This window comes from Chelon labrosus, assembly GCF_963514085.1.
Source record: "Chelon labrosus genome assembly, chromosome: 23".
Classification (NCBI taxonomy): Eukaryota; Metazoa; Chordata; class Actinopteri; order Mugiliformes; family Mugilidae; genus Chelon; species Chelon labrosus.
This window is the reverse complement of record NC_140356.1, coordinates 21,444,940-21,472,782: the sequence shown is the minus strand read 5'-3', so window position 1 is coordinate 21,472,782 and position 27,843 is coordinate 21,444,940. Positions and strand designations below refer to the sequence as shown.

Genomic DNA, 27,843 nt, shown 5'->3' with positions numbered 1-27,843 from the left:
ATGTAGAATATGTGAAGGCCTTTAATGTCTCCAGCTAATGTTGGACCTGTGTCCAGGCTCTGGTGTGTCTCCAGTTTGTGTCCCTGAGGAAGACGAGGATCTGAACGACAGCTGGTTCTGTGTCACGGCCGGATGGGGACAAACTAAAGCAGCAGGTATAGTGTCTACAAAGCACAGTGAGACAGCTGGACTTGTTGTGTTTCTAGAAGACGTTTCCTCCAAGTGTCCAGCTCTGAATGTCTGGTGGAGAGTTTAGGTTTTTATCACCTGAAGGTCACATGACTAGAGTCTGTTAACGACCTGATACTCACCTGGACCTGAGATCTAATCAGTCTGAACATCTGAGAAGTCTCTGGACATTAATGGATCATTAGGGAACCAGGATCAGAACAGGTTCCTCCAGGTCCAGGTGAGTATCAGGTCATTACCAGACTCTAGTCATGTGACCTTCAGATGGTAAAAATGTAAACTCCCCACCAGACATTCAGAGCTGGACACATGGAGGAAACGTCTTCTAGTCCCGATGTCTTTGACTGGAGATGAGCTGCTGTTAAGAACTGATTATCTCTGATCGTAGGACACATTGATCCAGACAGGCTGCACCATGTTGGACTGACCCTCGTCAATGAGACGTCTTGCAGACAGAAGTGGAGAGGATTGATCAGTGACTCTCACGCCTGTTTGCATCCTGCAGGCTCCACCTCCTGCCTGGTAACTCCCCCCGTTACTGACCAGACTTCATGACGTCCACACCACATAACCTGGTGTTTCTCCGCAGGGCGACTCTGGAGCTCCTCTGTTCTGTCAGAAACATGGAGCCTACTTCCTGTTTGGTGTGGTCACATGGGGCAGTTGGAGCTGTGATGGTGAGAAACCAGCCATCTTCACCAGAGTACCAGATTATCATTCATGGATTGATGAGGTGACCGAAGACATTTGAAAATAAACTGTTTAACGTCTCTTGGACCTCCTTTCTCCAGCCTGATGAGGATAAATCATAAATTCTCTTTCATTCATCTGGAGTGTTTCTTGTATCAGGATCTTCTGTCTGTGCTGCTTATGACTCAACAATAAATTCACAGTTGAATCATTCTGGAGTTTGTTTTGAGGTTTTATTTTCATTTGATGGGAAAATAAAACAAGATACAAATCAGATCTTTTCACGGTTATACATGATTCTTTAAAATGTTTTGATTTGTAGTTGCTTAAAGAAAATCATCTGTCCTAAACTGGTGGAGATTCCAGTTGACTGAATTGACTGAGCACCTGAACGCGTCGTTGGTGTTTCTCTTAACAGTTTGCAGCGTCCATGTTGTCCTTCAAGAAGGTTTCAGGCGTCCACTGGAAGCCTCAGCCGTCCTGCAGCAAGTCGTACCCTCCTCCGTTCACCACCTCATGTTTGTCCTCTGCCTGAAAACACAATCAGTCAGTAACTCCAGCTGTTCATCAGTTCATCATGTGACCGGTCACTCACCGGGATGGCAGACATGTTGGACTCGGGTTCTGGAGCAGCTTCATAAACCGGGTTACAGATGCTGCGACTGGAGTTTGCTGCTGGAGCTTCTTCCTCCTCTTCCTCCTGTCAGACCGACACACCATCAGCACCATCAACCTTTGCTCACTTTTAAAACTTCAACTGTAGAAATATCAACGTAGAATCTAAAATCCAAGACATCTGGACTTATTGGGTTTCTAAAGGAGGTTTCATCTTCTTCAGCTGCTCTCTCTAATGGATCTCTACCTACCACTGGATCAGAACCATGATCCAGATTTTGGAACAAGATGGAAAGACTCTCCCATGTTAAGATCTAATTTGTTTTAGAGACAAAGCTCAGATTAGACCTGAACCCTGGAAGCTTCCATCCTCAGAGGAACTGGGAGTTATTGAGGAGATAATTTAGCTCTGAATATCTTAAAAGCAAAGCTGAAACACTCATCTTGTGTTTCTAGAAGATGTTTCCTCCATGTTTTAAGGTTCGACCAACTTTGAAGAAAGTCCAGGTGTCGTTGTTTCAGCTTGTTCTAAACTATGACCTAGACGACAGAGAACCTTCTCAGATATAATCCTAACAGATGTGTTGAGCTGTGAAGGAACTGGAACTCTGACCTTGAAGTAGTGGAAGTGGAAGGGTTTGGCGTTGTGGGTGTAGAAGTGGTATCCAACAAAGATGACTCCGCCCACCAAGACCACCAGAAGCACCACTCCGACGCTCATCCCCGCCTTGTGTGCCGCATGCATCTGCAGAGCCAATCAGAGTCGAGGTCAGAGGTCGTTCAATGACTGTTCATCGACATGTTCTTGCCTGTCCAAGTTCTGCCCCGCCCCTTTTATCCAGAACGTATCAGGAGGTAACTTGTTGTGGAATTGTTACAGCCAGGTACCAAGGTAGAATGCGTTCTTGGTTTTGATAACCACCAAATAATTCTGACATCGCTTACCTCCTGGCGAGGAGGTGGGGCTTTCAGCGGTCCCTGGAGAACGTGGATGATCCCGTTGGATGCCAGGATGTCTGACTCTGTGATAAAGCGGTCGTTGATGTAACGGGACGACTGAGGAGAAGAAAACAAACTCATCCTTAGAGCTCAGTGTGTGTTGGGCAGAGTTAATCGTTGCTTGTCTCAGAGCGACTTGTCAAACCAGAGCTGAGGCGTCGAGCAGGTCGGCGACTCCGAGGACGGTCAGACTACCCACACGGGTTCTGATCCGACTGCCATTCTTCAGCTGGCTGAGAGGAAAAGCCTGGCCCTCAGACAAGTGGAACTCGATGTCCCGTTGAGACAGAGTCTGCAGGGACAAACGGGTGAGGACATGTCCACATTGACAGGTGAGGTATTTGTCTCTGTGACTCACCTGGTTGTCAAGCAGGCCACTGTTGTCGGGGACAAACAGAGTGGACTGGACGGTCTGGTTACTGAGACGCTTCATGAACTGCTTCCCAGACTCCGACACCAAAGAGTAGTTCATAATTTGCTGCAGAAGAAGAAGAAGCAGGAAGTAAGAGTGTGTTTGTTGATGTGACTGGGCGGCAAACAAACGGCGTCGTGTGTCCGACTCACTGTGAGGAAGCTGGAGAAGGTCGGCGTGGATCGGAGCACCTGCAGCAGGTTTCCTGTGCAGCTGAAACCGTCTCCAACAAAACCTTCTCTACACTCACACTTCACCTCTGAAACAAAGGACAACTTCACTGACGTCTGCAGATGATCAACACAATCCAGACCACGAGGAAACTGGACTCACCCTTCATCCGATAGCAGAATGTGTCCCAGGTCTCGCCCAGGTCTTTACGAGTGCCATAGTCCACGATGCCCACGTGTCCAAAGCCACAGTTTGGGTTGGAATAGGTGGTGGGGTAGGCGACCCGGGCCTGGTCCAACCAGCCTGCAGAACACATGTTCAACCCACCCTGCAGACAGAACCAGAACCAGCAGACAGTGGGTCAATCAGGACTGTGATCTACAGACACTGGAATACGAGGACCGTGACCTACAGACGGCGGGTCAACGTGGACCGTGACCTACATGTCAACGTGGAATGACGTGATGTGTTCACTGACCTGCTGGGCGTAGGACAGCTGGTTGTATGTGGCCAGACGTCCTCCCTCCGCAGTGCAGGCCTGCCGAGCGGCGGTGTAGTTTAGTTTGTACTGACCTTCCTCTGAACGATAGTGAAACACACCGAGCGTCGCATCTGCACACAAACACCAGACGACAACATCAGTTTAAAATCTGTGTCCCTTCATGAACCAAAGTATGTGGACAGTCCTTGTCCTCCTTGATGGCCCCGCCCCCTGATTCTTATCGTTAAATGAGATTCCAGGAAAGTTCACCTTCAAAATGGAGGTCGGTGCATCTGGCGTCTTGGTGACACTGCCCGTTGTCTTGGAGACAGCGGCTGATTGGCAGCTGTTTGACCTCACAGGTGAGTCCGTCTCCAATGTAGTTGTTCTTACAGGTGCACCTCCTCTTCCCCTGTTCACACACAGCTCAGAGTCAACAGGAAGAACAGACTGATAAAGACTTGGTGTACCTCTGCGGCGTCCTCACCGGAGACGTCATGGTGCAGGTGGCATGTTGGTGGCAGCCTCCGTTGACCCCGGCGACGCAGGGGTCGATGGGCAGGCAGGTGAAGCCGTCTCCAGAGTGACCTTTGGGACAGGTGCAGCTCACCTGGTCTCCGTTCTGAGAACATATGGCTCCGTCAGCGCAGCCGCCGTTCCAGATGTGACACATCTCCACCACTGCAGAGACAGATACAGTTTACAGCAGATCAGTTTCAGTCTCTGCCACTCAGCGCTGGGTCTCATTTACCTGTACAGGTGAGTCCGTCTCCCTCATAAAAAGGCCGACACAGACAGGTGTTGTTCTCCTTACAGATGGCTTTTGGAGAACAGGGTGGAGAACACTGGAAGACCTCGGCTGGAGGACAAAGACACAGTCAGTCAGAGTGAGGACGCTCTTGTCTCTTCTCATTTAATCTGAACTCACTCTGCTGAACGTCGCATCCGTCTCCGGTCCATCCAGCGTCACAGAAACAGGAACCGGTTCCTCTCCGTCCATCGTCACACGACCCGTGCTCTGAGCAGTTACAGGCTGAAAGACACATCAGTCAGGATGATGGACCTGAAGGACCAGACGCCACCGAGGACCTGGCCCGCCGCTCACCTTTACAGGTGGGTCCGTAGAATCCAGAGCTGCAGAGCTCACAGGCCACGCCCCCAAAACCTGCGTCACAGCTACAGGTCCCGTTACCGAGATGACCGTCGTCACATTTACCGCGGTTACTGCAGGGAGAGCGAGCTCCACCTGGACAGACTGGACGAGAACATTTAACGGGACCTTTAAATAAAATTATTAACATTTAAACTTTAAGGTTTTATTGTGAACTTCTGAATTTCTGTTTATGTCACTGATGTGTTTTTAATATCTCCAGAACCATCGGGTCCATGTTCCTGACCCTGCTCTCTATGTGCTAAGCTAACTTTCACTACAACATGGCTGTGTTGTTTATTATCCGTAGTACCACCATTAGCCCACTGGATGGAGGCAAAGAACCATGTATGAAATAGAGAAACAGGGCTCAGATTCTGTCAGTCAAGTCACCATGTGGTGCCTAGTTGATGTAGAATCATGTGGATAGACTCTAAAGGACCACAGAAGATCATAAAACTATGTCACTTATATTAGTTGTTGGTTGTTTTTGGATTTGATGAAATATTGAGACAGAAGAAAAAATTCTGACATGAAGACTGAGAAATTCAAAGTTTGTGTGTTTTCTCTGTTAGCTGAGGCTAGCTGGTTAGCTCCAGCTATGTGATGCTTGGTATCGATGGACAGAGTAGCTTTTCTAGCTTCTAATGACACCCAGCATGGTGGAATGGAGCAGAGAGGATTGTGGGTAATGTTTTGACTGCCCCTCATGTTGAAGGGTCTCTTTTTTTGACTAAAATATTCAAATTATTAACGAAGAAACACTTTCAGAATAAAATACACTTGAACATTTGTTTTCATAATATAAGGTCAGAACTTAGAGACATCTGTTGACTGACTGACTACAGAACATTCTGATCAGTTTTTGAGCTTCTATAAAAAAATCGTCTGACTTCTGAGAAGCTGCTGATTGTGGTGATAAATATTTTCAATACCGAGGACTTCTTGGTCTTACCCAGACAGTCTCGTCCGTAGTAACCATGACAACACTTTGGCTGCCAGAAGTGGACGATGCAGATGGTGCGACAGCCGGAGTTCTTAGCGATGTGCAGAGCGGGAAGGTCACACTTCTGGATCTCCTGAAAGAAAACAGACAAACGATCACAGACCGCTAACCCGACATGCTTGACGAGCTCTATAGCGGACGGGGTCAGACCTTCTGTTTGGATCCTCCGGGGCAGACAGAGGACGACAAGCGGCATCGTCCACAGTTCATCTACCACAGAAGAAGAAGAACAACATCCAGGAATCATTTTCATCGTCACAGACAGTTGTCTCCTAGCTAGCATTAGCATGTTTGGTGAACTAGCTGTAACCTCATGTGAATTTACAGAACGTGGATGCTAATAGCATCTCTGTCTTGATCTTTAGCTGACAGATGTTCGTCACACTCAACAGCATCCACCTGTACAGGTGAATCAGTAGCATGAGGATTCACCTGGAGGTCAAAGGTCGTCTGTTCGTCACAGCGTCCTCCCAGACTGGGCGGAGTCAGCAGACAGTTGATCCCGTAGGCGATCCCAGCACTGAAGACAAGATGTCTTTGAACAACACGACACTTTCCGTCGTTGATGAAAATTTCTCCCTGTTCAACGAGAACAATCGTTCATTAATGCCGCTTCACTTCTTCTTCTTCTTCTGCTCTTGTTCCTGCGTCTGTTCTACGTACGATGTTGTCAGTTCCTCCACAGGAGAAGGAGAGCGATGATCCCTGCAGAGTCCGAGCTGATTCCAGATGGATAAGTCCTTCAGCGTAAACCTGAACATGTTTAAAGAGGAAACTGCTGAAAGGATGATTTACTCATGAACAGTTTGAGCTACTGATTCGTGTATTAACATCCACTGCTCATTCTTTAGCTCGTGGACAACAAATAAAAGAAAGTGACACGTTTCTCTGGAAAGACAAGCTGAGCTCTTCTCACCTTCTGACTCTGTAAGATGTGGTACTTCAGGTACTCCAACAACTGAGCTCGGTTATCTTGGTGGAACAGGAAGTCCTTCTGTTCTTGAGGCAGAGATGCCATGACGTCATCTGAGGGCAGGAAGACCGTCACCGGTTGGACTATCCCATCATTCACCAGGTCCATCACACCTGTGTCCTGAAACATGAGACCATCACAGTGATTTAATCTCTCAGTCTCTAGAGTGGAGAGGCTAGAACCAGGCCCACTCTCCATTTGGACATTTGGAGAACCAAAGAACCCAAAGTGTTCCACATTGGGTTTTTACCTCTTCAAGGATTCAAGGGAGCACGAGAAGCCGCTGCACTATTGCGCGCCGCCATCTTGTCATCTTGTCTCTTGAAAGGGAATCTGGCTACAAAATACTACTGATTCCACTACAGGAGGCAACGTACACACAATTCAACCTTTGTACCGGAGGGTCCCAGGTTCACCTCCCCTCGTGTCCATGACTGCACTGTCTTGAGCAAGCGCCTACAGTATAAATTATTATTATTATTATTAGTCCACTAGATAGAAGCAAGGGACCGTGTATGTATTTCCCAGATTCTGTCAGTCAGGTCACCATGCGGTTCATAGTTGATGTAGAATCATGTGGATAGACTCTAAAGGACCACAGAAGATAATAAAACTATATCAGTTATATTTGTTGTCAGCTTTTTTTGGATTTGATGAAATATTGAGACAGAAGAAGAAACTCTGACATGATAACTGAGAAATTCAAAGTTTGTCTGAGTGTTTTTTCTGTTAGCTGAGGCTAGCTGGTTAGCTCCAGCTATGTGATGTTTGGTATCAATGGAAAGAGTAACTTCTCTAGTTTCTAATGACACCCAGCATAGCAGAGTGGAGCAGAGAGGATTGTGGGTAATTCCATTTTCACTTTGATTAGTTATAGTCAAAGTTACAGAACCTGAACCAGAAGCGTTTGAGCTTGGTGTTTGTGTGTTTTCTCATTACCTGCAGCAGTTTGTAGAAGGTTTTATAACCATGACGCTCGGCCACATCAGTCAGATTCAACGGCTTAACTTCTAAATCCTGCAGAAACATCAAGGACATGAAGGAGAACCAGATTTCCACCAACAACACCCTGACATCGATCACTGACCAACTCATTGTTCCAGGTACTTACAGGAGGCGACAGACTGTTCTGTTTGTCCATGTTGGGAGAAAACAGGATTCTGTTGATTTCATGGATGATCCCATTAGTGCTGATGCCGTCACTCTCCGTCACGTTAGCCTGGTTGATAAAGATTGTGTCCTGAAAATAATCCAAAACAAAGCGTCTCAGAGGTGCATCAAACCCAAAAAAATAATAAAAAATCAGTCCATGTGAATCCATGTGATCTGCTGCAGCAGGTTCTGAATCTAACTGGACTGTTCTCGGATTGTTCACCTGGGCCGACCCGGTAGTCAGGACAAGTCCCGACAGAGCCGTCAGGTTTCGGGGTCGGCTCAGGTCAGCCGGCAGCAGAGTGTGACACATGACGATGTGGTTTCTGATGAGGTTGGAGTATTGTTCTTTAAATTTGGCCAAACTGGTCATCTGAAAAAAGAAATGCAAACCTGACGAGTCAGAAACAGACAGAAGCTCTGTGGATGTTCAGTCCAGCCTGATAAAGCTTCTTCTATGCTTGTAAAAGTCATTTGTGAAAATGTAAACCAGCTGAGTTGGACATGAAGAGGTGAACCAGTTTAAAATAGTCAGACTCTGGAGGACTGACCTTCAGAGAGGCGTTGCTTTTGAAGACCTTCTCATTCGGAGCAAAGACGGTGAAGGGGCCGCGGCCATGGAGGGAAATATCTGCCATCTGCAAGCAGTGCAAGTTCAGCTCACATGTTTCAACCAGCAGGGGCCGACTGACTGAAACACCACTTACCCTCAACCTGTAGTAGAAGTTGATCCTCCTCCTTGAGTCCAGCTCCTGCAGAGAGTTGGGCATTAGCTGAGAGAATCTGAGTTTTGGTGTGAAGATTGCGTCTGCTCACCTTCTCCACGGTGCCTCTACAGGTCAACCCGTCACCGATGAAGCCTTGGATGCAGGAGCAGTGACGAACTCCAGGATCCACCATCTCACACTTGGCAAAGCGATGGCAGCCGCCATTTTTCTGGAAAAATTAAAGAGAGAGCACATCTGAGCCGGTAACAGACGAGATGAAGATTTACAGCCCTGACACGACCCGTTAAAGAAGAGCTGATCCCGTCTGAGGTTAGGGGCATGAACAGCTGATGTGTTGTTCTCATTGTTGTTTTAATTGTGAATCAAAGTGGAGACCAACTCACCTTCAGACACAAGTTGATCATCTTGCAGTCACGACCGTCCCCTGAGAATCCTTCACTGCAGCTACAGGACGTCTGGAGACGACAGGAATCATCAGTGTCAACTTTAACAGTGACCGTCAGCAAAGGGCAGCATTTACACTCTCTACCTTGTTTGGTCCCACGTGAACACACTCTGCGTTGGCATGGCAACCTCCGTTTCCCTCCAGACATGGGTTGATCTCTGTGGAGAAACAGAGGATTCCTGCAGCACTCAAACACATCACAGATTGATCCAGGTGTGTTTCAGGTGAACTTACCGACGCACACGAGTCCGTCTCCAGAGTATCCGCCACTACAGACGCAGTCTCTGCGCCCGGGCCGGGTCCTTTTACAGACGGCGAACAGGCTGCAGCCGCCGTTGTCAGCCAGACATGGGTCCACGGCTGCATGCGACATCATCATCATCATCATCATCATCATCATCATTATAGTTGTCATCATTGTTGTTGTCGTATACCTTGACAGTTGGTTCCATTTCCTTTGAATCCAGCAGCACAAACACACTGAGGACCGTCTGGTCGGATCACACAGCTGTCAGACATCATGAAGACATGAAGAGGAGTGAATGAGTGAATGAGTAGAGGTGTGACCAGATGGGGGCGCTGTCTGTTTGTGTTGGTGTTGACTTACTTGGCACTGCTGTGACATTTGACTGAACCACAGAGTTCATCGGCTTTAGACTCGATCTCTGCAACGACAACAAGCCAGAGTTCTTTCATGGAACCAGTTTTTATTCTTGAAATGCTGAACAAAGACTTCTCCTCATAAATAACCATTATTATTATCATTATTATTATTATTGTTGATGATGATTGATTATTGTCGTACTTTCGTCGCAGTGGATTCCCCTCCATCCGACGTCACACTCACACGTTCCGTCACCTTTCGGTCCTTCGCTGCAGCGTCCACTTCTACAGAGGCACTCTGTGGAGAGGACGTCAACGGGAAGTTACAGTGAGAACTTTGACAGGAAGTTACCGTTCAGTAGTTTGAATTTTTGACAAACCTTGGTCGCAGTGGACTCCATATATGCCGCTCTGGCAGCTTTCACAGGCCGTCCCGTTGAAACCCCTGGAACACTGACACACCCCCGACCCATCGGTTCCGTCGGAACAATGTCCATTACCAAAGCAGGGCTGACCCCTGGGACCGGGACATGGCTCACAGTGTTTTCCATAGAAGCCAGGACAGCACCTCAGAAGCTGAGGACAGAGGATCATCAGTCCTACAGAACATACTGGTTCCTCTGGTTCTAGTTCTGAGACATACCTTGTTCTTCAGGAGGCAACTGAACATGCAGCCAATGGTCAGCAGTCGCTCCCCTCCAAACTTCCGTGTGAAAAGACATGTCTTGGGCTTGACTGATTTCTGCAGTGACAACAGGTTGTTAACCATGTGCTTTAATTATTAATGTGCAACTTTCAGTAGGACATGAATCTTACGTCTTGGATGGTGTTATTAGGGCAGATTATTTCTTTGGGGTACAAACAGTCGTCACAAACTCCCTTAGAAAGAAAGAGGAAGATAACGTGAATCGTCGAATCCTTGACGAATAATCATCATTGAGTTTTGTTGCATAGATGAACGTTGAGTCTTTTGAGTCTTTACCATGAATTCCTTGTAGGTGACTTCATCACAGCGGTTTCTGTTGATGCGGAGAACAGCTGACAGGCCGTGGATCACGCCTTTACCACTCAGGATGTTGGAGGAGTTGATCTGAGCGTCGTTCACAAACAGCTGGAGGAGGATCACATGGTATTGAGCAGATGTTTGTGACGAGGACAGAGTCAACGTTTAACCACAGCAGACCTTTCCATCTCGAGGATAGATGCCGAGCTGGAAGGAAACTCCAAGCAGCGTCTGTTTGTATCCTCCGGGCTGAAGGTCGGTCTTCAGCAGACGCTCCGACGGCACCACATGGTAACGAGTCGTATTAACATCCTGTTAAAAAAACAAAAGCATGTCTTCACCTTGCTGTTGATGTGTTGATATTTAAGATGAATTTTTTCTTCCATGTTTAATTTTGAGCAGAATAATCAGAGAATAGAAAAAGAGGCTGAATGCTGAGCCTGTCTATGAACACACTATTATTATTGTTGCTCCATCAGAGTTTAAATGGACAGAACTGAACTGATCAGTACCAGGGCAGTTGCAGCCATTTCCTGTAGGTACTCCGTGATGGCGGCATCCGTTGGAGCAAAGACGGTGAACTCGTCAGCACGTTGGATCTCATAGGTCAAGTTGTAATCCTGAACAAAACACAACACCTGAAACATTTACCTGCAGACCGAGAGTCTACTCCCGCTTCTAGTCCAAGTTGTGGAGGAAAACTCTTTTATTATGCCAAGTCTGAACGGGTTAAAAGCTGTTCAGAACTCGACTTTGGGTACTAGGGTTCTAGGGTTAGGGGGGTTAGGGGAGTTAGGAGATGCATTATATCAATGGAAGGATTTTCTGTGTGTTCGTACGATGACATAGGATCTGAAGAGCGAGAACTCCGGCCTCAGACTGAGCGTCGTCAGGAGACTTTCACTCAACATCCTGTCTGGAACCAAAACCTGGAGACGGGAACAGGTGAAGGTCAGAATCAGTCATGTTCAGTGCTGGTGTTGCGTTTCATTAGCATCATACCGTATCGATGACGTGGATCAGCCCATTGCTAGCGGCTACGTCTGAGGTGGTGATGGTCGCTCCACCGACAGCCGTGATCTGACACAACGACACCAGGAGAGACTTGACGTCACCGGAGGAAACTCTCTGGTAGACCTCTCACCAACCAGCCGCTCAATAACTCAGTCTCTATTCTAAAGTCCCCAGTCAGCCAATAAAGAGTCTGCACTTTACCTCATTGCTTGTAGAAACGGGAAGTGTTGTGAGAAGAGACGTCACAGACGACATGCTGCCCAAGCTGGATAATGAATAGCTACCTCGGATGATGTGGTTCCTGTCAGTTAGACGACAGACGGCAGCCGTTACACAAACTCACAATACCATGACAGTAAGAGGCGGCGTTCAGTGGCGCTGAGCGGTGACCTGATGAGACTCGGCAGGTTTCCCTCTGTGGTCCAGAAGGTTTTATCCTCTGAAGCCATTTTAGAGATGGCAGCCGATGATGGAACCAGGACAGTGAAATTCTGATCGGACAGGGACCGAGCCAGACCGGACTCCTGAGAGGTCAGAAACATTAGCTCCACGTCAGCTAACAGCAGCTAACAGGGAAAAGAAAAACCTGTCCCAAGTAAAAATTCTCACCGTTGTCCAGGTGAAGAAGTCCGAGGCCTCGGGCAGAGACATCAGCTCCTGAAATCAGCAGCAAACCACAGATAAAATAAAACCAACAAGATGAAATGAGATAAAACGAACATGATCATCACTGACCTGGTCCACAGTCCCGTAACATACACGTCCATCTCCAACATATCCGTCCTCACAGACACATGTCCACTGAGATGACAGCAGGCGGCAGCTGGCCTGAAGACAACAAGAAGTCACGTTAGAGCTGACCATGAACAAACACATGTTGCTGTCGACATGTCTTGTGTTTGATTGACAGCTGACCAGGAAGTGGCAGCCTCCGTCGGTGGTCACACATGGGTTGACAGCGTCACAGTCTCGTCCGTCTCCTTTGTAGCCGGCTTTACAGGAGCAGTCGCTCTGGACGAAAAAGAAGAAGAAGAAGAAGATGAAGACAACGTTATCTCTAGCTCCACCCTCACGACAACAACAGCCAATCAGTGAGCAGGATGTCAGTCACCTGTCCAGGGCCCACGTAGAGGCAGGTGGCATTGGGGTGGCAGCCTCCTCTGTCAGGACGGTGGCAGTTGTTGATTGGCTGACACTCGTCTCCGTCCTCCGTCCATCCATTCAGACACTGACAGGAGTGAGTCCCTGGACCCGTCCTCACACATTTGGCCTTCAGGGGGCAGTAGAAGGTAGAGTCAGACACAACTACACAGCTGTTACGTTCCAACCAGTCACAGCACTTACATTCACACTACAGCCTCCTCGCAGGGGCGGAGCACAAGGGTCTGACTCCACACAGGTGAGACCATCACCTTGGAAACCAGGGTTACAAACACACCTGGAGACAGATGAGACAATAAGATCATCAACAATATTTTCTCTTACTGCCCCCCCCCCCCCCCCCCCCCCCCCCTCCCCCGCTGGGGCAGGATGAACCAGAAGGACAGGAACTGAAGAACTCATCGACTGCCTGGAGGTAAACTCACCTGGTCGTACCCTGGCTGAAGTCACACTGAGCGTGTGCGTGACAGAAGTGAGGCTGAACGCCGCAGGCCGCCGTCCGTCGGTCACAGAGGCGACCGGTGAAACCGGCAAGACACGAGTCGGCTTTACATCGACCGTCAGAATCTGGGCGATTGTCACACTGTCCGTGGACGCAGGGACACGCTGAAGACACACAGGTCAGATTACATCATCATGACATCATTGTGACATCACACCCACCTGTGTGACATCACAAACTACCACTGACTTACTTCTGTCACAGTTTGGTCCATATCTGTTGGGGGAGGAGCAGTACTGACAGCGAGAGCCTCGGAAGTTCGCTTCACAGATACACGAACCGTTTCCTCCGATGCCGTCCAGACACTGGGCAACAGAAACACAGAAGAGTTGACGTGTTGTTGACGTGTTGTTGACGTGTTGTTGACGTGTTGTTGACATGTGGTCGCTGATGCCTGCATCACCTGGCCGTGGGCGGAGCATGGCGTCTGGTGTCCACCTGGACAGGGGGAGCAGTCTGGGCCATAGAAACCTTGACAACACGCTGCTGTCTGAACATGCGAACACGTTATTACACGTTAGTATCGTTGGCAAGGAGGAGGTCATGTAACTCTGTGAATGCTGTCATGTGCTCGTGTACCGTCACAGTAGTGTTGCAGAGTGCAGAGCAGCCTCTCATCGGGACGAAGCCGACGCTGTAAACACATCCGAAGTTGAATGAGCCCTGAATCAGACGGACACAGTCAGACACCAACGGCAGGGAATACAGGCCCAGAAAAAAGCCTCAGAGTGAGACGTCTTACCGCATAGACTCCAGACGGGCACTGGGACAGTTGGACTTTAGAACAGCTGACACATTGTCCCTGGAAACCAGACGAGATGTTTACATCAACCAAAGATCAAATGTAGTTTTTACATCTTTGATTTTCTGTGAATTTCTGGACAATAAATATAAATCTTTGACGTCCTTTAAACCAGATGTTTTGCTACTGTTGAATTCACCTTGATGACCTTGGACTCTGTGATGTCACACCTGTGGGGCAGCACAGGTTCAATGGAGGGCGGAGTCAAGACCCCATCCAACACATACAGACGTCCATTTTTAGCCTCTACCGCCGCCTCCAGCACCGCCGCCCCGTTCACCAGGATCTGACCCTGAACCCAGAGACAGCGAAGCGTTTAAAAGATTCAACTCAACGGAAGACACGACAAACTGAACGAGAACATTAACAACAACGAGGACAAGGGGAATAAAGCTCAGTACTTAAAACGGTTCGGACTGAGACTCCTGACACTCACGTTTTCCGTCACATTGATGGTCAGAACCTGATTGGCCATCGTCACAACTCTGGGGCTCGACACGGCATTATACACCTCCAGCTTAACAGAGGGAAGTTCAGTCATCATCAGAGGAACTGGTTCAGGGAATCACTGACGTCGGCGTCGTACTCACCATGGTGGACGGTACGATGTGGTTCCTGAGGAGCTCCAGCAGCTTGTTGTGACCCTGAGAACCCAGAAGGAACAATGATCATGGAGGTTCTGTTTGAATGGATGGGTCAGAACCTCAGGATTGTGATCAGATGGTCTGGTCCTTACATCGGAGCTGCTCAGGTACTGCATGTGACCCTCAGGCATGGCATCAAACGCTTCGCTGCTGGGAACAAACACAGTGATCGGGTCGGGCCGGTCCATGACGGACGCCAGCTCAGTTTTCTGGTTCAGGATCACAACACATGAGTTTATAAGAGTCACCAGATCAGGTTAGTTCTGTAAACAGTGTTTGAGTGATACCAAGTACTGGTCCAAACAAATAACAAAACCAGTCCTTAAACCAGTCCAAACTAAGTCTGGACCCAGATGAGCCGTCAGCATACTGTACCTCCAATAAAGACTTGAACTTGTCAAACTTTCCGTAGTCAGAGATGATCTTCATCAGGTTCTCCTGTAATGAAAACATGAATCTCAGTAAATCAGTGAATCAGTGGGAGTATGAACACAGACATGAGGTTTTGTTGTGTCCACCTGAGTGTCCCCCTCCACCGTGGGTGAGACGCTGTCCATCAGCTTATTGATGATATGGATCATCCCGTTGGAAGCGACCACGTCCGCCTGGAGGATCACACCTTTCTTCCTGCTGCCATGGATCCGGATTTTAGTCTGAGAGTCCTGGACGGAGACGCAGAAAAGAAGACGTCATGGTTCTGATGGGTCTGATGATTCTGGTGGTTCTGATTGGTCTAGTGATTCTAATGGTTCTGATGGTTCTGATGTTCTGGTGAGTCTGATGGTTCTGATGGTTCTGGTGGTTCTGATGGTTCTGATGGTTCTGATGGGTCTAATGATTCTGATGCTTCTGATGGTTCTGATGGTTCTGGTGGTTCTGATTGGTCTAATGATTCTAATGGTTCTGATGGTTCGGATGTTCTGGTGAGTCTGATGGTTCTGATGGTTCTGGTGGTTCTGATGGGTCTGATGGGTCTGATGGGTCTAATGATTCTAATAGTTCTGATGTTCTGGTGGTTCTGATGGGTCAGATGGTTCTGATGGTTCTGATGTGTCTAGTGGGTCTGATGGTTCTGATGGTTCTAATGGTTCTGATGGGTCTGATGTGTCTGGTGGGTCTAGTGGATCTGATGGTTCTGATGGTTCTGAGGACACTCACCCCCTCTGACGTGTCCGTCTCTGCTGATTTTCCGGTCAGAGTGTAGAAGACGTCAGTTTTCTTCAGAGAGTCAAATGGCAGAACACCTGCCACCAGGTGCATCTTACACAGATATTTAGCTTTGGACGTGTCCGCTGTCAGCGTCTTCACCTGAAAGGTAAACCCACACAGTCCACCTGAGACCAGCTTCTAAAGGACATGGACATTTAATCCAGTTTGAATTCTTGTAGAGACAACTGACGCCTAGATTATTTATTTGAATCTCACCGACATTCCTCTGAAACCTTTAATCACTCAGAGGCCAACACCAGTCTAAAACTTAACTAAAACCAGTCTAAAACTTTACTAAAATCAGTCTAAAATTTAACTAAAACCAGTCTAAAACTTTACTAAACCAAGTCTAAAACCAGTCTAAAATTTAACTAAAACCAGTCTAAAACTTAACTAAAACCAGTCTAAAACTTTACTAAAACCAGTCTAAAACCAGTCTAAAATTTAACTAAAACCAGTCTAAAACTTAACTAAAACCAGTCTAAAACTTTACTAAAACCAGTCTAAAACTTTACTAAACCAAGTCTAAAACTTTACTAAACCAAGTCTAAAACCAGTCTAAAATTTATCTAAAACCAGTCTAAAACTTTACTAAACCAAGTCTCAAACTCAACTAAACCAAGTCTAAAACCAGTCTAAAACTTAACTAAAACTTAACTAAAACCAGTCTAAAACCAGTCTAAAACTTTACTAAAACCAGTCTAAAACAGTCTAAAACTTTACTAAACCAAGTCTCAAACTCAACTAAACCAAGTCTAAAACCAGTCTAAAACTTAACTAAAACTTAACTAAAACCAGTCTAAAACCAGTCTAAAACTTTACTAAAACCAGTCTAAAACAGTCTAAAACTTTACTAAACCAAGTCTCAAACTCAACTAAACCAAGTCTAAAACCAGTCTAAAACTTAACTAAAACCAGTCTAAAACTTAACTAAAACCAGTCTAAAACTTTACAAAACCAAGTCTCAAACTTTACTAAACCAGTCTAAAACCAGTCTAAAACTTAACTAAAACCAGTCCTAAACTAAGTCTAACACCATCCTGTATTTTAGATTTTGTGTTTGATGTGACTCTCACCGACGTTCCTCTAAACCCTTTATTGATCGGGACGAAAACAGTGAATGGGCCCAAGTTACTCAGAGGCCACGACAGAGAACCTGGAAAACAGGAAGAAACATTTCTCTACAGATCTACCAGAATATGTTCACCAGTGTGTTGGTCTAGAACCCGTTGCTAAAGTTCCTGTATCATGCAGCGTCGTACCGAACAGACTGATGGCGTTTCCCAGCTGATTTCTCCACTGTCCTGTTGGTTCTGTGTTCAGGTCAGTCAAACGCTGCATGATGTCCCCGTAACATACTTTACCGTTACCAAGGTAACCCTGGAGACAGGTGCACCTGGGGGATAGAGGAACAGGTGAGTGTCTGGTTCAGCTCCACCGGCTGCAGGTTTATTTAGAGGACTGGGAACTAACTGGACTTGTCCTGGTGCCACTGTGGAGCAGTTGGCGTTCTTGTGGCAGGAATCAGGTCGACATGAATCCTTCAGGCTGCAGCCGCCGTTCAGCAGGTTGTCGAAACCAGGAAGACACTCACAGTGAGACTGGACACAGACATGGAGGGGTTATTTTCGCTCATTACAGCCACAGCATAAACCTGGTTCCAGATCCAGATCCAGACCTTACCTTCCCTGGTCCGTCATAGACGCATCGGGCCGACCTGGCAGAGCAGCCTCCCTGTTGGTTCTGACACGGGTCGACCGGCATGCAGACCCGCCCGTCACCGCTGAAACCCTGGTTGCAGGTGCACTGGTGCTGGTTTGGACCCGTGTGGACACAGGAGGCGTGGACATGACAGACGGGCCGGAGACACGGGTTTATGGCTGAGGAGACAGACATCGGGTCACGTCGTGGACACAGAGACAGAAGACGTTTAACCCGGTGGTAGAAAGAGGAACTGACACAAACACTGAGCTCCTGACTTCTGGAAGCCGGGCAGACACTGGCACACCAGCCGACCCGTCAGAACCTCCTCCATACAACGAGAGTTCTGCTGGCAGCCGAGAGACGCACACTCTGGTAACTCTGAAACACAGAAGGACACGCGGGGCCAGGAGTCAGGACCAGAACCAGAACCTGGAGAGGTCACATGATCTCAGTGTGAACAGGTGCAGCACTAACCCTGTTCACAGGTGGGACCTTTGTATCCAGAGAAGCAGGTACATCGACCGTCCCCTGTCCGTCCAGAGTCACACAGGCCGTGGACACACGAGCAGACTGGAGGACACATGAGGACACATGAGGACACACGAGGACAGATAAGGACAGAGGAAGACAGATGAGTACAGATGAGGACAGAGGACAGATGAAGACTGAGGACAAAGGACTGATGAGGACAGAAGACAAAGGACAGATGAGGACAGATGAGGACAGTTGAGGACGAGGACAAACCGATGCGATGAACTTACCTGAGCTGCAGGTGGCACCGTATCGATCAGGAGAACATTCCTCACACGCTGTTCCTGTGAAGCCGTCCTGAAGAACAAACATTATGAACGTCAGATCTGAAGGTTCCTGTAGCTGGTTCCAGGTCCAGGTCTGGCTCCAGAGCAGCTTCTGAGGTTCTATGGGTCGTCCAGGTACCTCTACATTTATCTGGAAGGTTCTAATGACCATCTCCCTCTCCACATCTGTCACCAACTTGGGTGTTAAAATGGACCCACAACTCACCTTTGACACCCACATCAAACACCTCTGTAAGACAGTTTTTTACCACCTCAAGAACATCGCCAAACTCCGTCCAACACTCACCCTAGCAGATGCAGAGAAGCTCGTCCATGCCTTTGTCTCCTCCAGGCTGGACTACTGTAATGCACTCCTCATTGGGATCTCTGGCAAGAGCATCCAGAGACTCCAGTACATTCAGAACAGCGCTGCCAGGATCCTGATGAGGGTGCGCAAGCATGACCACATCACCCCCATTCTGAAATCCCTTCACTGGCTCCCTGTCCCACTCAGGATTGAGTACAAGGTCTCCCTCCTCACTCACCAGTGCATTCATGGACATGTCCCCCTTTACCTACAGGAACTCCTCACCCCCCACACTTCCTCATGCACCCGGTCTGCAACCTCAAACACCCTTCAAACCCCCAGAACCAAGCTCTGCAGCATGGGTGATAGGGCCTTTGCTTCTGCTGCCCCCAGGCTGTGGAACGCCCTCCCTGACCACCTGAGGGCCCCACAGACTACAGATACTTTCAAAAAGGACTTAAAAACATATCTTTTTAAAAAAGCCTACAACTAAAATGTATTTTTTTCTTTCTTCTATTTTTTTAACCTTAATTTTAATTTTTTTGACCCTGGTTGTTTTAACTTACTTATTTTTTAAACTGTTTGCCCTGTAGCACTTTGAGATTGCTTTAAATGTGAAGTGCAATACAAATAAAATTGATTATTATTATTATTATGAAGGCTTCTGTAGATGGTTCTGGACATTCTACCGGTTCATTTGTCATTCTAGAGTTCTAGAGTTACCGTGTTGTAGTGGGAGGTTCTAAAGTGTTCCATTAGTCTTCAGCTCCAATCAGCTGTCAGCATCAGTCAGCTGTTAACCAGCATCACAGTTAGGCATTACAGTGACGTCACAGTCATGTGACTGATGCTCCTTAGTGACGTCAGAGCTTGAAAATATTTATGAAGAAATTTTATTTATGGTTGAATTATGGAGAAAAGTGAATAAATGAATGAGGCTGGTGGGAGGGGCTACCTGTTTAAAAGACCCAGGTGTGTATTTCCAGGTTTGTGTGTGTGTTTCCAGGTGTGTATTTCTAGGTGTGTGTTACCTGACAGGTGCAGGTTCCGTTTCCTCCCAGACCATCAGAGCAGACTCCTCTATCACTGCAGGGACGACTGGCGTCATCAGGACACTCTGAAACACAGAGAGGACAACAAGATCAACATCTATCTATCCATCATTACCTCCTCCTCCTCCCTGTCCTCCTCCCTCTCCTCCCCCCTCTCTTACCTCCTCCTCCCTCTCCTGTCTCTTACCTCCTCATGTCATCGTCTCTTTCAGATCAGAATCAGTGTTTTCTTTGAATCCTGTTGATTCAGTTTCAGTCTTTCTAAGATAAACTGATGGAGTCGAGTCTCCTCATGTTTCCAGTCGTCGTTATCTTCCTCATGTCAGCAGATTCCTGTCCTGCTGACTGAGGGTCTGCAGAGAGGAAGGAAGTCCTGGTTCCTGCAGGACCATCTGCATCCTGCAGGATCCAGGACTTGATGAATCAGGAGTCACCTGGAGGCCTCAGGAATCCCTGACTGAGTCAGGCCTTTCTAGTGTAAACAGGTCTGATCGCTTCAGATTCAGCTTCTACTGGTTTGATAAAGAGCTGAGGAGTGAATCCTTGTTTCATTCTTCTCTTCTACTTTAGTCATAAAAACAAAGATGTTTGTGGAATCCAGTCCAGGGTTTCCTTCACGTGTCTCCTGGCCAGACGTCGTATCCTGCTTTCATAAAGCTCTCTAGGACGTTCCATTCAACTCTTCTAAACGTCGTCAGCCTCCTTCCTGCTGACTGACTGCCTCTATTAACTTTAACTGTATAAATGTGCACATTAGTGTCATTTCTTTTTGTCCTGTTCATCAGTTTGTAGTTCTAATGTTTTGGTTGGATGAGTTGGATGAAAAGTGCTTTTAGATTATTTGCATTCTGTAAAAACTGGATTTAAAAAAGAAACAACCTTTCAGCCGTTTTATGCGTTAGGGTTTAACCTGATCCCATCTCTGCTCTCCAGAGGATGACCCTTGGTAACCTCAGGGTTCTGGTTCTGGTGTACTGACCCATGCAGTCTGGACCCCAGAATCCTGGACAGCAGCTCTTCAGCTCCACCTCTTTGTAGCACTCGAAGGAGCAGCCGCTGATGGAGAGCTTCATGCTGGCCGTCCTGACGTAGTACCTGCATCAGACATGTTTAGGTTAGCATGAAGCTGCAGCTGCTTGTGTCACTGATCACATGACAGCGTTCTCACTTGCAGTCGGTGGCGATGGACTCGGGAGTCCGTTTGAATCCTGAAGGACATGGGATCAAGGTGCTGACACCACACGAATGACAAAAGGTCCGAGTCTTCAGAACCGTGGAGTTGGAGCAGAAGTTCTGATGAAGACAAACATCCATCATCACATACATCATCACATACATGATACATACATCATCACATACATGATACATACATGATACATATACCAAACACATGAAACAGAAATATTAAAGTGAGCCAATATTACATATCATGTCCTCCTTGTCTCCAGTATCTGCTGTGACCTCCTGGTAACTAAATGTTTCTGGTAACAGCTGATCAGTGGTCTACAGCAGCTTGGAGGAATTTTAACCCATTCCTCAGAACAGAACCACTTCAGTTCTGAGATGTTGGTGGGTTTCCTCACATCAACTGCTTGCTTCAGGTCCTTCCACAACATTTCTATTGGATTAAGGTCAGGACTTTGACTTGGCCGTTCCTAAACATTCATCTTGTTCTTCTTTAACCGTTCTTTTGTAGAACCACTTGTGTTCTTGGGCTCGTTGTCTTGCTGCATGACCCAGTTTCTCTTCACATTCAGCTCATGGACAGATGTCCTGACATTTTCTTTTAGAGTTCACTGGTAGAATTCACAATTCATTGGTCCATCAATGAGGACAAGCTGTCCTGGTCCAGATGCAGCAGAACAGGCCCAAACCAGGACATTAGCACCCCCATGTTTGATGGAGGGATGAGGTTCTGATGCTGGAATGATGCAGTGTTGTTTCATCTCATTTAAACCAAACTATTCTACTTTGGTCTCATCTGTCCACTAAACATTGTCCCAATAGTCTTCTGTCTTGTCCACATGATGTTTAGAAATGTTCTTCTTGGAGAGCAGTGTCTTTGTTCATCACACCATGGTTGTTCAGTGGATTCATCAACATTAACATCAGCCAATGAGAGAGAGGCCTTTAGCTGCTTAGAAGTTCCCCTGGGTTCCTTTGGGACCTCTCAGACTATTATGGAGTGATCTTTGTTGGTGGACCACTCCTGTGGAGGGGAACAGTCGTCTTCAGTCTGTCTGACTGTGGATTATTTGTGGGTTCCAAACTCTTTAGAGATGGTTCTGGAACCTTGTCCAGCCTGATGAGCAACAACAACTCTTTCTCTGAGCTCCTCAGAAAACTCCTTTGTCCATTGCCATTATACACTTCCACAAATCTCTTTTATTTATTTATTTTATTTATTTAACCCTAAACCTAATTTGACCTTCATTAGATTAACTTGTAATCCTAGAGGTTAATCTCACTGATATGTAACTATGTGAAAATGTGTTGACATTTAATGAAGAAACGTAGAGGACTGTGAAGGATGTTAAAACTCTTCACCAGATATATGTTCATAAATATGTGGACAGTGATTGGCTGCAGCAGGTTATTTTAGTCATGTTTTAATCAACAGCATTCGACTGATCTTCAGCAAAGAGGACTGATGGATAATAAAAGAAAGTTTCAGTGAATGAACTCATGACTTCATGTCAGACTCAGATCTGTGTCCAGACTCAGGAATGAAAGTGTCAACAGGAAGTGAGAGTAATTACTGAGACTATCAGCTTCATCCAGGAAACTCTGGAAACCTTCAGTTCTACCAGCTCTTCACTGACTGACTGATTACTGACTGATTACTGACTGATTGATTACTGATTGATTACTGACTGATTACTGACTGATTGATTACTGACTGATTGATTACTGACTGACTGATTACTGACTGATTACTGACTGATTACTGACTGATTACTGACTGATTGATTACTGACTGATTACTGACTGATTGATTACTGACTGATTGATTACTGACTGACTGATTACTGACTGATTACTGACTGATTACTGACTGATTACTGACTGACTGATTACTGATTGATTACTGACTGATTACTGACTGATTGATTACTGACTGATTGATTACTGACTGACTGATTACTGACTGATTACTGACTGATTACTGACTGACTGATTACTGACTGATTACTGACTGATTGATTACTGATTGATTACTGACTGATTACTGACTGATTACTGACTGATTGATTACTGACTGATTGATTACTGACTGACTGATTACTGACTGATTACTGACTGACTGATTACTGACTGACTACTGATTGATTACTGACTGACTGATTACTGACTGACTGATTACTGATTGATTACTGATTGATTACTGACTGACTGATTACTGACTGACTGATTACTGACTGACTGATTACTGATTGATTACTGATTGATTACTGACTGACTGATTACTGACTGACTGATTACTGACTGATTACTGATTGATTACTGACTGACTGATTACTGACTGACTGATTACTGATTGATTACTGACTGACTGATTACTAACTGACTGATTACTGAATGAATGATTACTGACTGACTGATTACTGATTGATTACTGATTGATTACTGACTGATTACTGACTGACTGATTACTGATTGATTACTGACTGACTGATTACTAACTGACTGATTACTGAATGAATGATTACTGACTGATTACTGACTGATTGATTACTGACTGACTGATTACTGACTGACTGATTACTGATTGATTACTGATTGATTACTGACTGACTGATTACTAACTGACTGATTACTGACTGACTGATTACTGAATGAATGATTACTGACTGATTGATTACTGACTGACTGATTACTGACTGAATGATTACTGACTGATTACTGACTGACTGATTACTAACTGACTGACTACTGACTGACTGATTACTGGATGAATGATTACTAACTGACTGACTACTGACTGACTGATTACTGGATGAATGATTACTAACTGACTGATTACTGAATGAATGATTACTAACTGACTGATTACTGAATGAATGATTACTGAATGAATGATTACTGACTGATTTATTACTAACTGACTGATTACTGACTGACTGATTACTGACTGAATGATTACTGAATGAATGATTACTGAATGATTACTGAATGAATGATTACTGATTGATTACTGACTGACTGATTACTGACTGACTGACTACTAACTGACTGATTACTGAATGAATGATTACTAACTGACTGACTACTGACTGAATGATTACTAACTGATTACTGACTGAATGATTACTGACTGACTGGTTACTGACTGACTGATTACTGACTGAATGATTACTGAATGATTACTGAATGAATGATTACTGAATGAATGATTATTGACTGATTGATTACTAACTGACTGATTACTGACTGACTGATTACTGATTGATTGATTACTGATTGATTGATTACTGACTGAATGATTACTGACTGAATGATTACTGAATGATTACTGAATGAATGATTACTGACTGATTGATTACTAACTGACTGATTACTGACTGATTGATTACTGAATGAATGATTACTGAATGAATGATTACTAACTGACTGATTACTGACTGACTGATAACTAACTGACTGACTACTGACTGAATGATTACTGACTGAATGATTACTAACTGACTGATTACTGACTGACTGATTACTAACTGACTGACTACTGACTGAATGATTACTGAATGAATGATTACTGAATGAATGATTACTAACTGACTGATTACTGACTGATTGATTACTGACTGAATGACTACTAACTGACTGACTACTGACTGAATGATTACTGATTGATTGATTACTAACTGACTGATTACTGACTGACTGATTACTAACTGACTGACTACTGACTGAATGATTACTGAATGAATGATTACTGAATGAATGATTACTGAATGAATGATTACTAACTGACTGATTACTGACTGAATGATTACTAACTGACTGATTACTAACTGACTGATTACTGACTGATTGATTACTGAATGATTACTGAATGAATGATTACTGACTGATTGATTACTGACTGAATGATTACTGAATGAATGATTACTGAATGAATGATTACTAACTGACTGATTACTGACTGATTACTGACTGATTGATTACTGAATGAATGATTACTGAATGAATGATTACTGAATGAATGATTACTGAATGAATGATTACTAACTGACTGATTACTGACTGAATGATTACTAACTGACTGATTACTAACTGACTGATTACTGACTGATTGATTACTGAATGATTACTGAATGAATGATTACTGAATGAATGATTACTGACTGACTGATTACTGACTGAATGACTACTAACTGACTGACTACTGACTGAATGATTACTGATTGATTGATTACTAACTGACTGATTACTGACTGATTACTGACTGATTGATTACTGAATGAATGATTACTGAATGAATGATTACTAACTGACTGATTACTGACTGATTCATTACTGAATGAATGACTACTAACTGACTGATTACTGACTGATCACTGAATGAATGATTACTAACTGACTGACTACTGACTGATTACTGACTGATTGATTACTGACTGAATGATTACTGACTGATTGATTACTGATTGATTACTGATTGACTGATTACTGAATGAATGATTACTGATTGATTACTGACTGATTGATTACTGACTGATTACTGACTGACTGATTACTGAATGAATGATTACTGAATGAATGATTACTAACTGACTGACTACTGACTGATTACTGACTGATTGATTACTGACTGAATGATTACTAACTGACTGATTACTGACTGACTGAATGATTACTAACTGACTGATTACTAACTGACTGATTACTGACTGATTACTGACTGATTGATTACTAACTGACTGACTGATTACTGACTGATTGATTACTGACTGAATGATTACTGAATGACTGATTACTGACTGACTGATTACTGACTGATTGATTACTGACTGACTGATTACTGAATGAATGATTACTGACTGAATGATTACTGAATGATTACTGACTGACTGATTACTGAATGAATGATTAGTAACTGACTGATTACTGACTGATTACTGACTGACTGACTACTGACTGAATGATTACTAACTGACTGACTACTGACTGAATGATTGATTACTGACTGAATGATTACTGAATGACTGATTACTGACTGACTGATTACTGACTGATTGATTACTGACTGACTGATTACTGAATGAATGATTACTGACTGAATGATTACTGAATGATTACTGACTGACTGATTACTGAATGAATGATTAGTAACTGACTGACTACTGACTGATTACTGACTGACTGACTACTGACTGATTACTGACTGACTGACTACTGACTGATTACTGACTGACTGACTACTGACTGATTACTGACTGACTGACTACTGACTGAATGATTGATTACTGACTGAATGATTACTGAATGACTGATTACTGACTGACTGATTACTGACTGATTGATTACTGACTGACTGATTACTGAATGAATGATTACTGACTGAATGATTACTGAATGATTACTGACTGACTGATTACTGAATGAATGATTAGTAACTGACTGACTACTGACTGATTACTGACTGACTGACTACTGACTGATTACTGACTGAATGATTACTAACTGACTGACTACTGACTGAATGATTACTGACTGATTACTGACTGATTGATTACTAACTGACTGACTGATTACTGACTGATTGATTACTGACTGAATGATTACTGAATGACTGATTACTGACTGACTGATTACTGACTGATTGATTACTGACTGAATGATTACTGACTGAATGATTACTGAATGATTACTGACTGACTGATTACTGAATGAATGATTAGTAACTGACTGATTACTGAATGAATGATTAGTAACTGACTGACTACTGACTGATTACTGACTGACTGATTACTGACTGACTGACTACTGACTGACTGACTACTGACTGATTACTGATTGATTGATTACTGAATGAATGATTACTGACTGATTGATTACTAACTGACTGATTACTGATTGATTACTGACTGATTGATTACTAACTGATTGATTACTGACTGATTGATTACTGAGAGACTACTAGACTAACACACTAACAGCCTACTAGACTAACAGATTAACAGCCTACTAGACTAACAGATTAACAGACTAACAGCCTACTAGACTAACAGACTAACAGCCTACTAGACTAACAGACTAACAGCCTACTAGACTAACAGACTAACAGACTAACAGACTAACAGCCTACTAGACTAACACACTAACAGCCTACTAGACTAACAGATTAACAGCCTACTAGACTAACAGACTAACAGACTAACAGACTAACAGCCTACTAGACTAACAGACTAACAGACTACTAGACTAACAGACTAACAGACTAACAGACTAACAGACTAACAGACTAACAGACTACTAGACTAACAGACTAACAGACTACTAGACTAACAGACTAACAGACTAACAGACTAACAGCCTACTAGACTAACAGATTAACAGCCTACTAGACTAACAGATTAACAGACTAACAGCCTACTAGACTAACAGACTAACAGACTAACAGACTAACAGACTAACAGCCTACTAGACTAACAGACTAACAGACTAACAGCCTACTAGACTAACAGACTAACAGACTAACAGACTAACAGACTAACAGACTACTAGACTAACAGACTAACAGACTAACAGACTAACAGCCTACTAGACTAACAGACTAACAGACTACTAGACTAACAGCCTACTCGACTAACAGACTAACAGACTAACAGACTACTAGACTAACAGACTAACAGACTAACAGCCTACTAGACTAACAGACTAACAGCCTACTAGACTAACAGACTAACAGACTAACAGACTACTAGACTAGTATATTTTTGATCCTACCTGCAGAGCAGCTGCTGACGTCTCCAGTTCTTTCATCATCATCAGTGAAACCAGCAGCAGCTGTAAACTCTGACGGAGCTCCAT

The 27,843-nt window shown here is 44.9% G+C and overlaps 1 protein-coding gene across 1 annotated transcript; it reads right to left on the bottom strand.

Moving 5' to 3' along the window:
- Positions 1-935: 935 nt before the first annotated feature.
- stab2 (stabilin 2) lies at positions 936-27,843 on the bottom strand (the record flags this gene model as incomplete). The annotated part of the gene is made up of 69 exons (XM_084573149.1): positions 936-1,410; positions 1,475-1,579; positions 2,108-2,239; positions 2,440-2,550; positions 2,639-2,785; positions 2,852-2,971; positions 3,058-3,164; positions 3,239-3,404; positions 3,555-3,688; positions 3,828-3,969; positions 4,045-4,238; positions 4,309-4,416; positions 4,486-4,590; positions 4,663-4,812; positions 5,663-5,786; positions 5,864-5,923; positions 6,146-6,292; positions 6,377-6,466; positions 6,630-6,806; positions 7,626-7,703; positions 7,798-7,926; positions 8,062-8,211; positions 8,390-8,476; positions 8,546-8,590; positions 8,655-8,774; positions 8,950-9,021; positions 9,096-9,169; positions 9,246-9,371; positions 9,446-9,519; positions 9,619-9,676; positions 9,817-9,912; positions 9,995-10,190; positions 10,258-10,356; positions 10,431-10,493; positions 10,597-10,725; positions 10,798-10,929; positions 11,130-11,237; positions 11,457-11,546; positions 11,620-11,697; positions 11,833-11,932; positions 12,022-12,155; positions 12,241-12,288; positions 12,367-12,459; positions 12,547-12,642; positions 12,743-12,901; positions 12,976-13,069; positions 13,218-13,398; positions 13,488-13,599; positions 13,698-13,784; positions 13,874-13,957; positions 14,037-14,096; positions 14,236-14,388; positions 14,533-14,613; positions 14,687-14,740; positions 14,833-14,949; positions 15,116-15,178; positions 15,259-15,402; positions 15,899-16,048; positions 17,026-17,105; positions 17,212-17,345; positions 17,423-17,550; positions 17,633-17,829; positions 17,909-18,031; positions 18,128-18,223; positions 18,415-18,481; positions 19,789-19,874; positions 20,789-20,904; positions 20,978-21,102; positions 27,760-27,843. The coding sequence occupies 69 exons, from the start codon at positions 27,841-27,843 to the stop codon at positions 1,351-1,353; spliced, it is 7,629 nt and encodes a 2,542-aa protein (XP_084429275.1). The 3' UTR covers positions 936-1,350.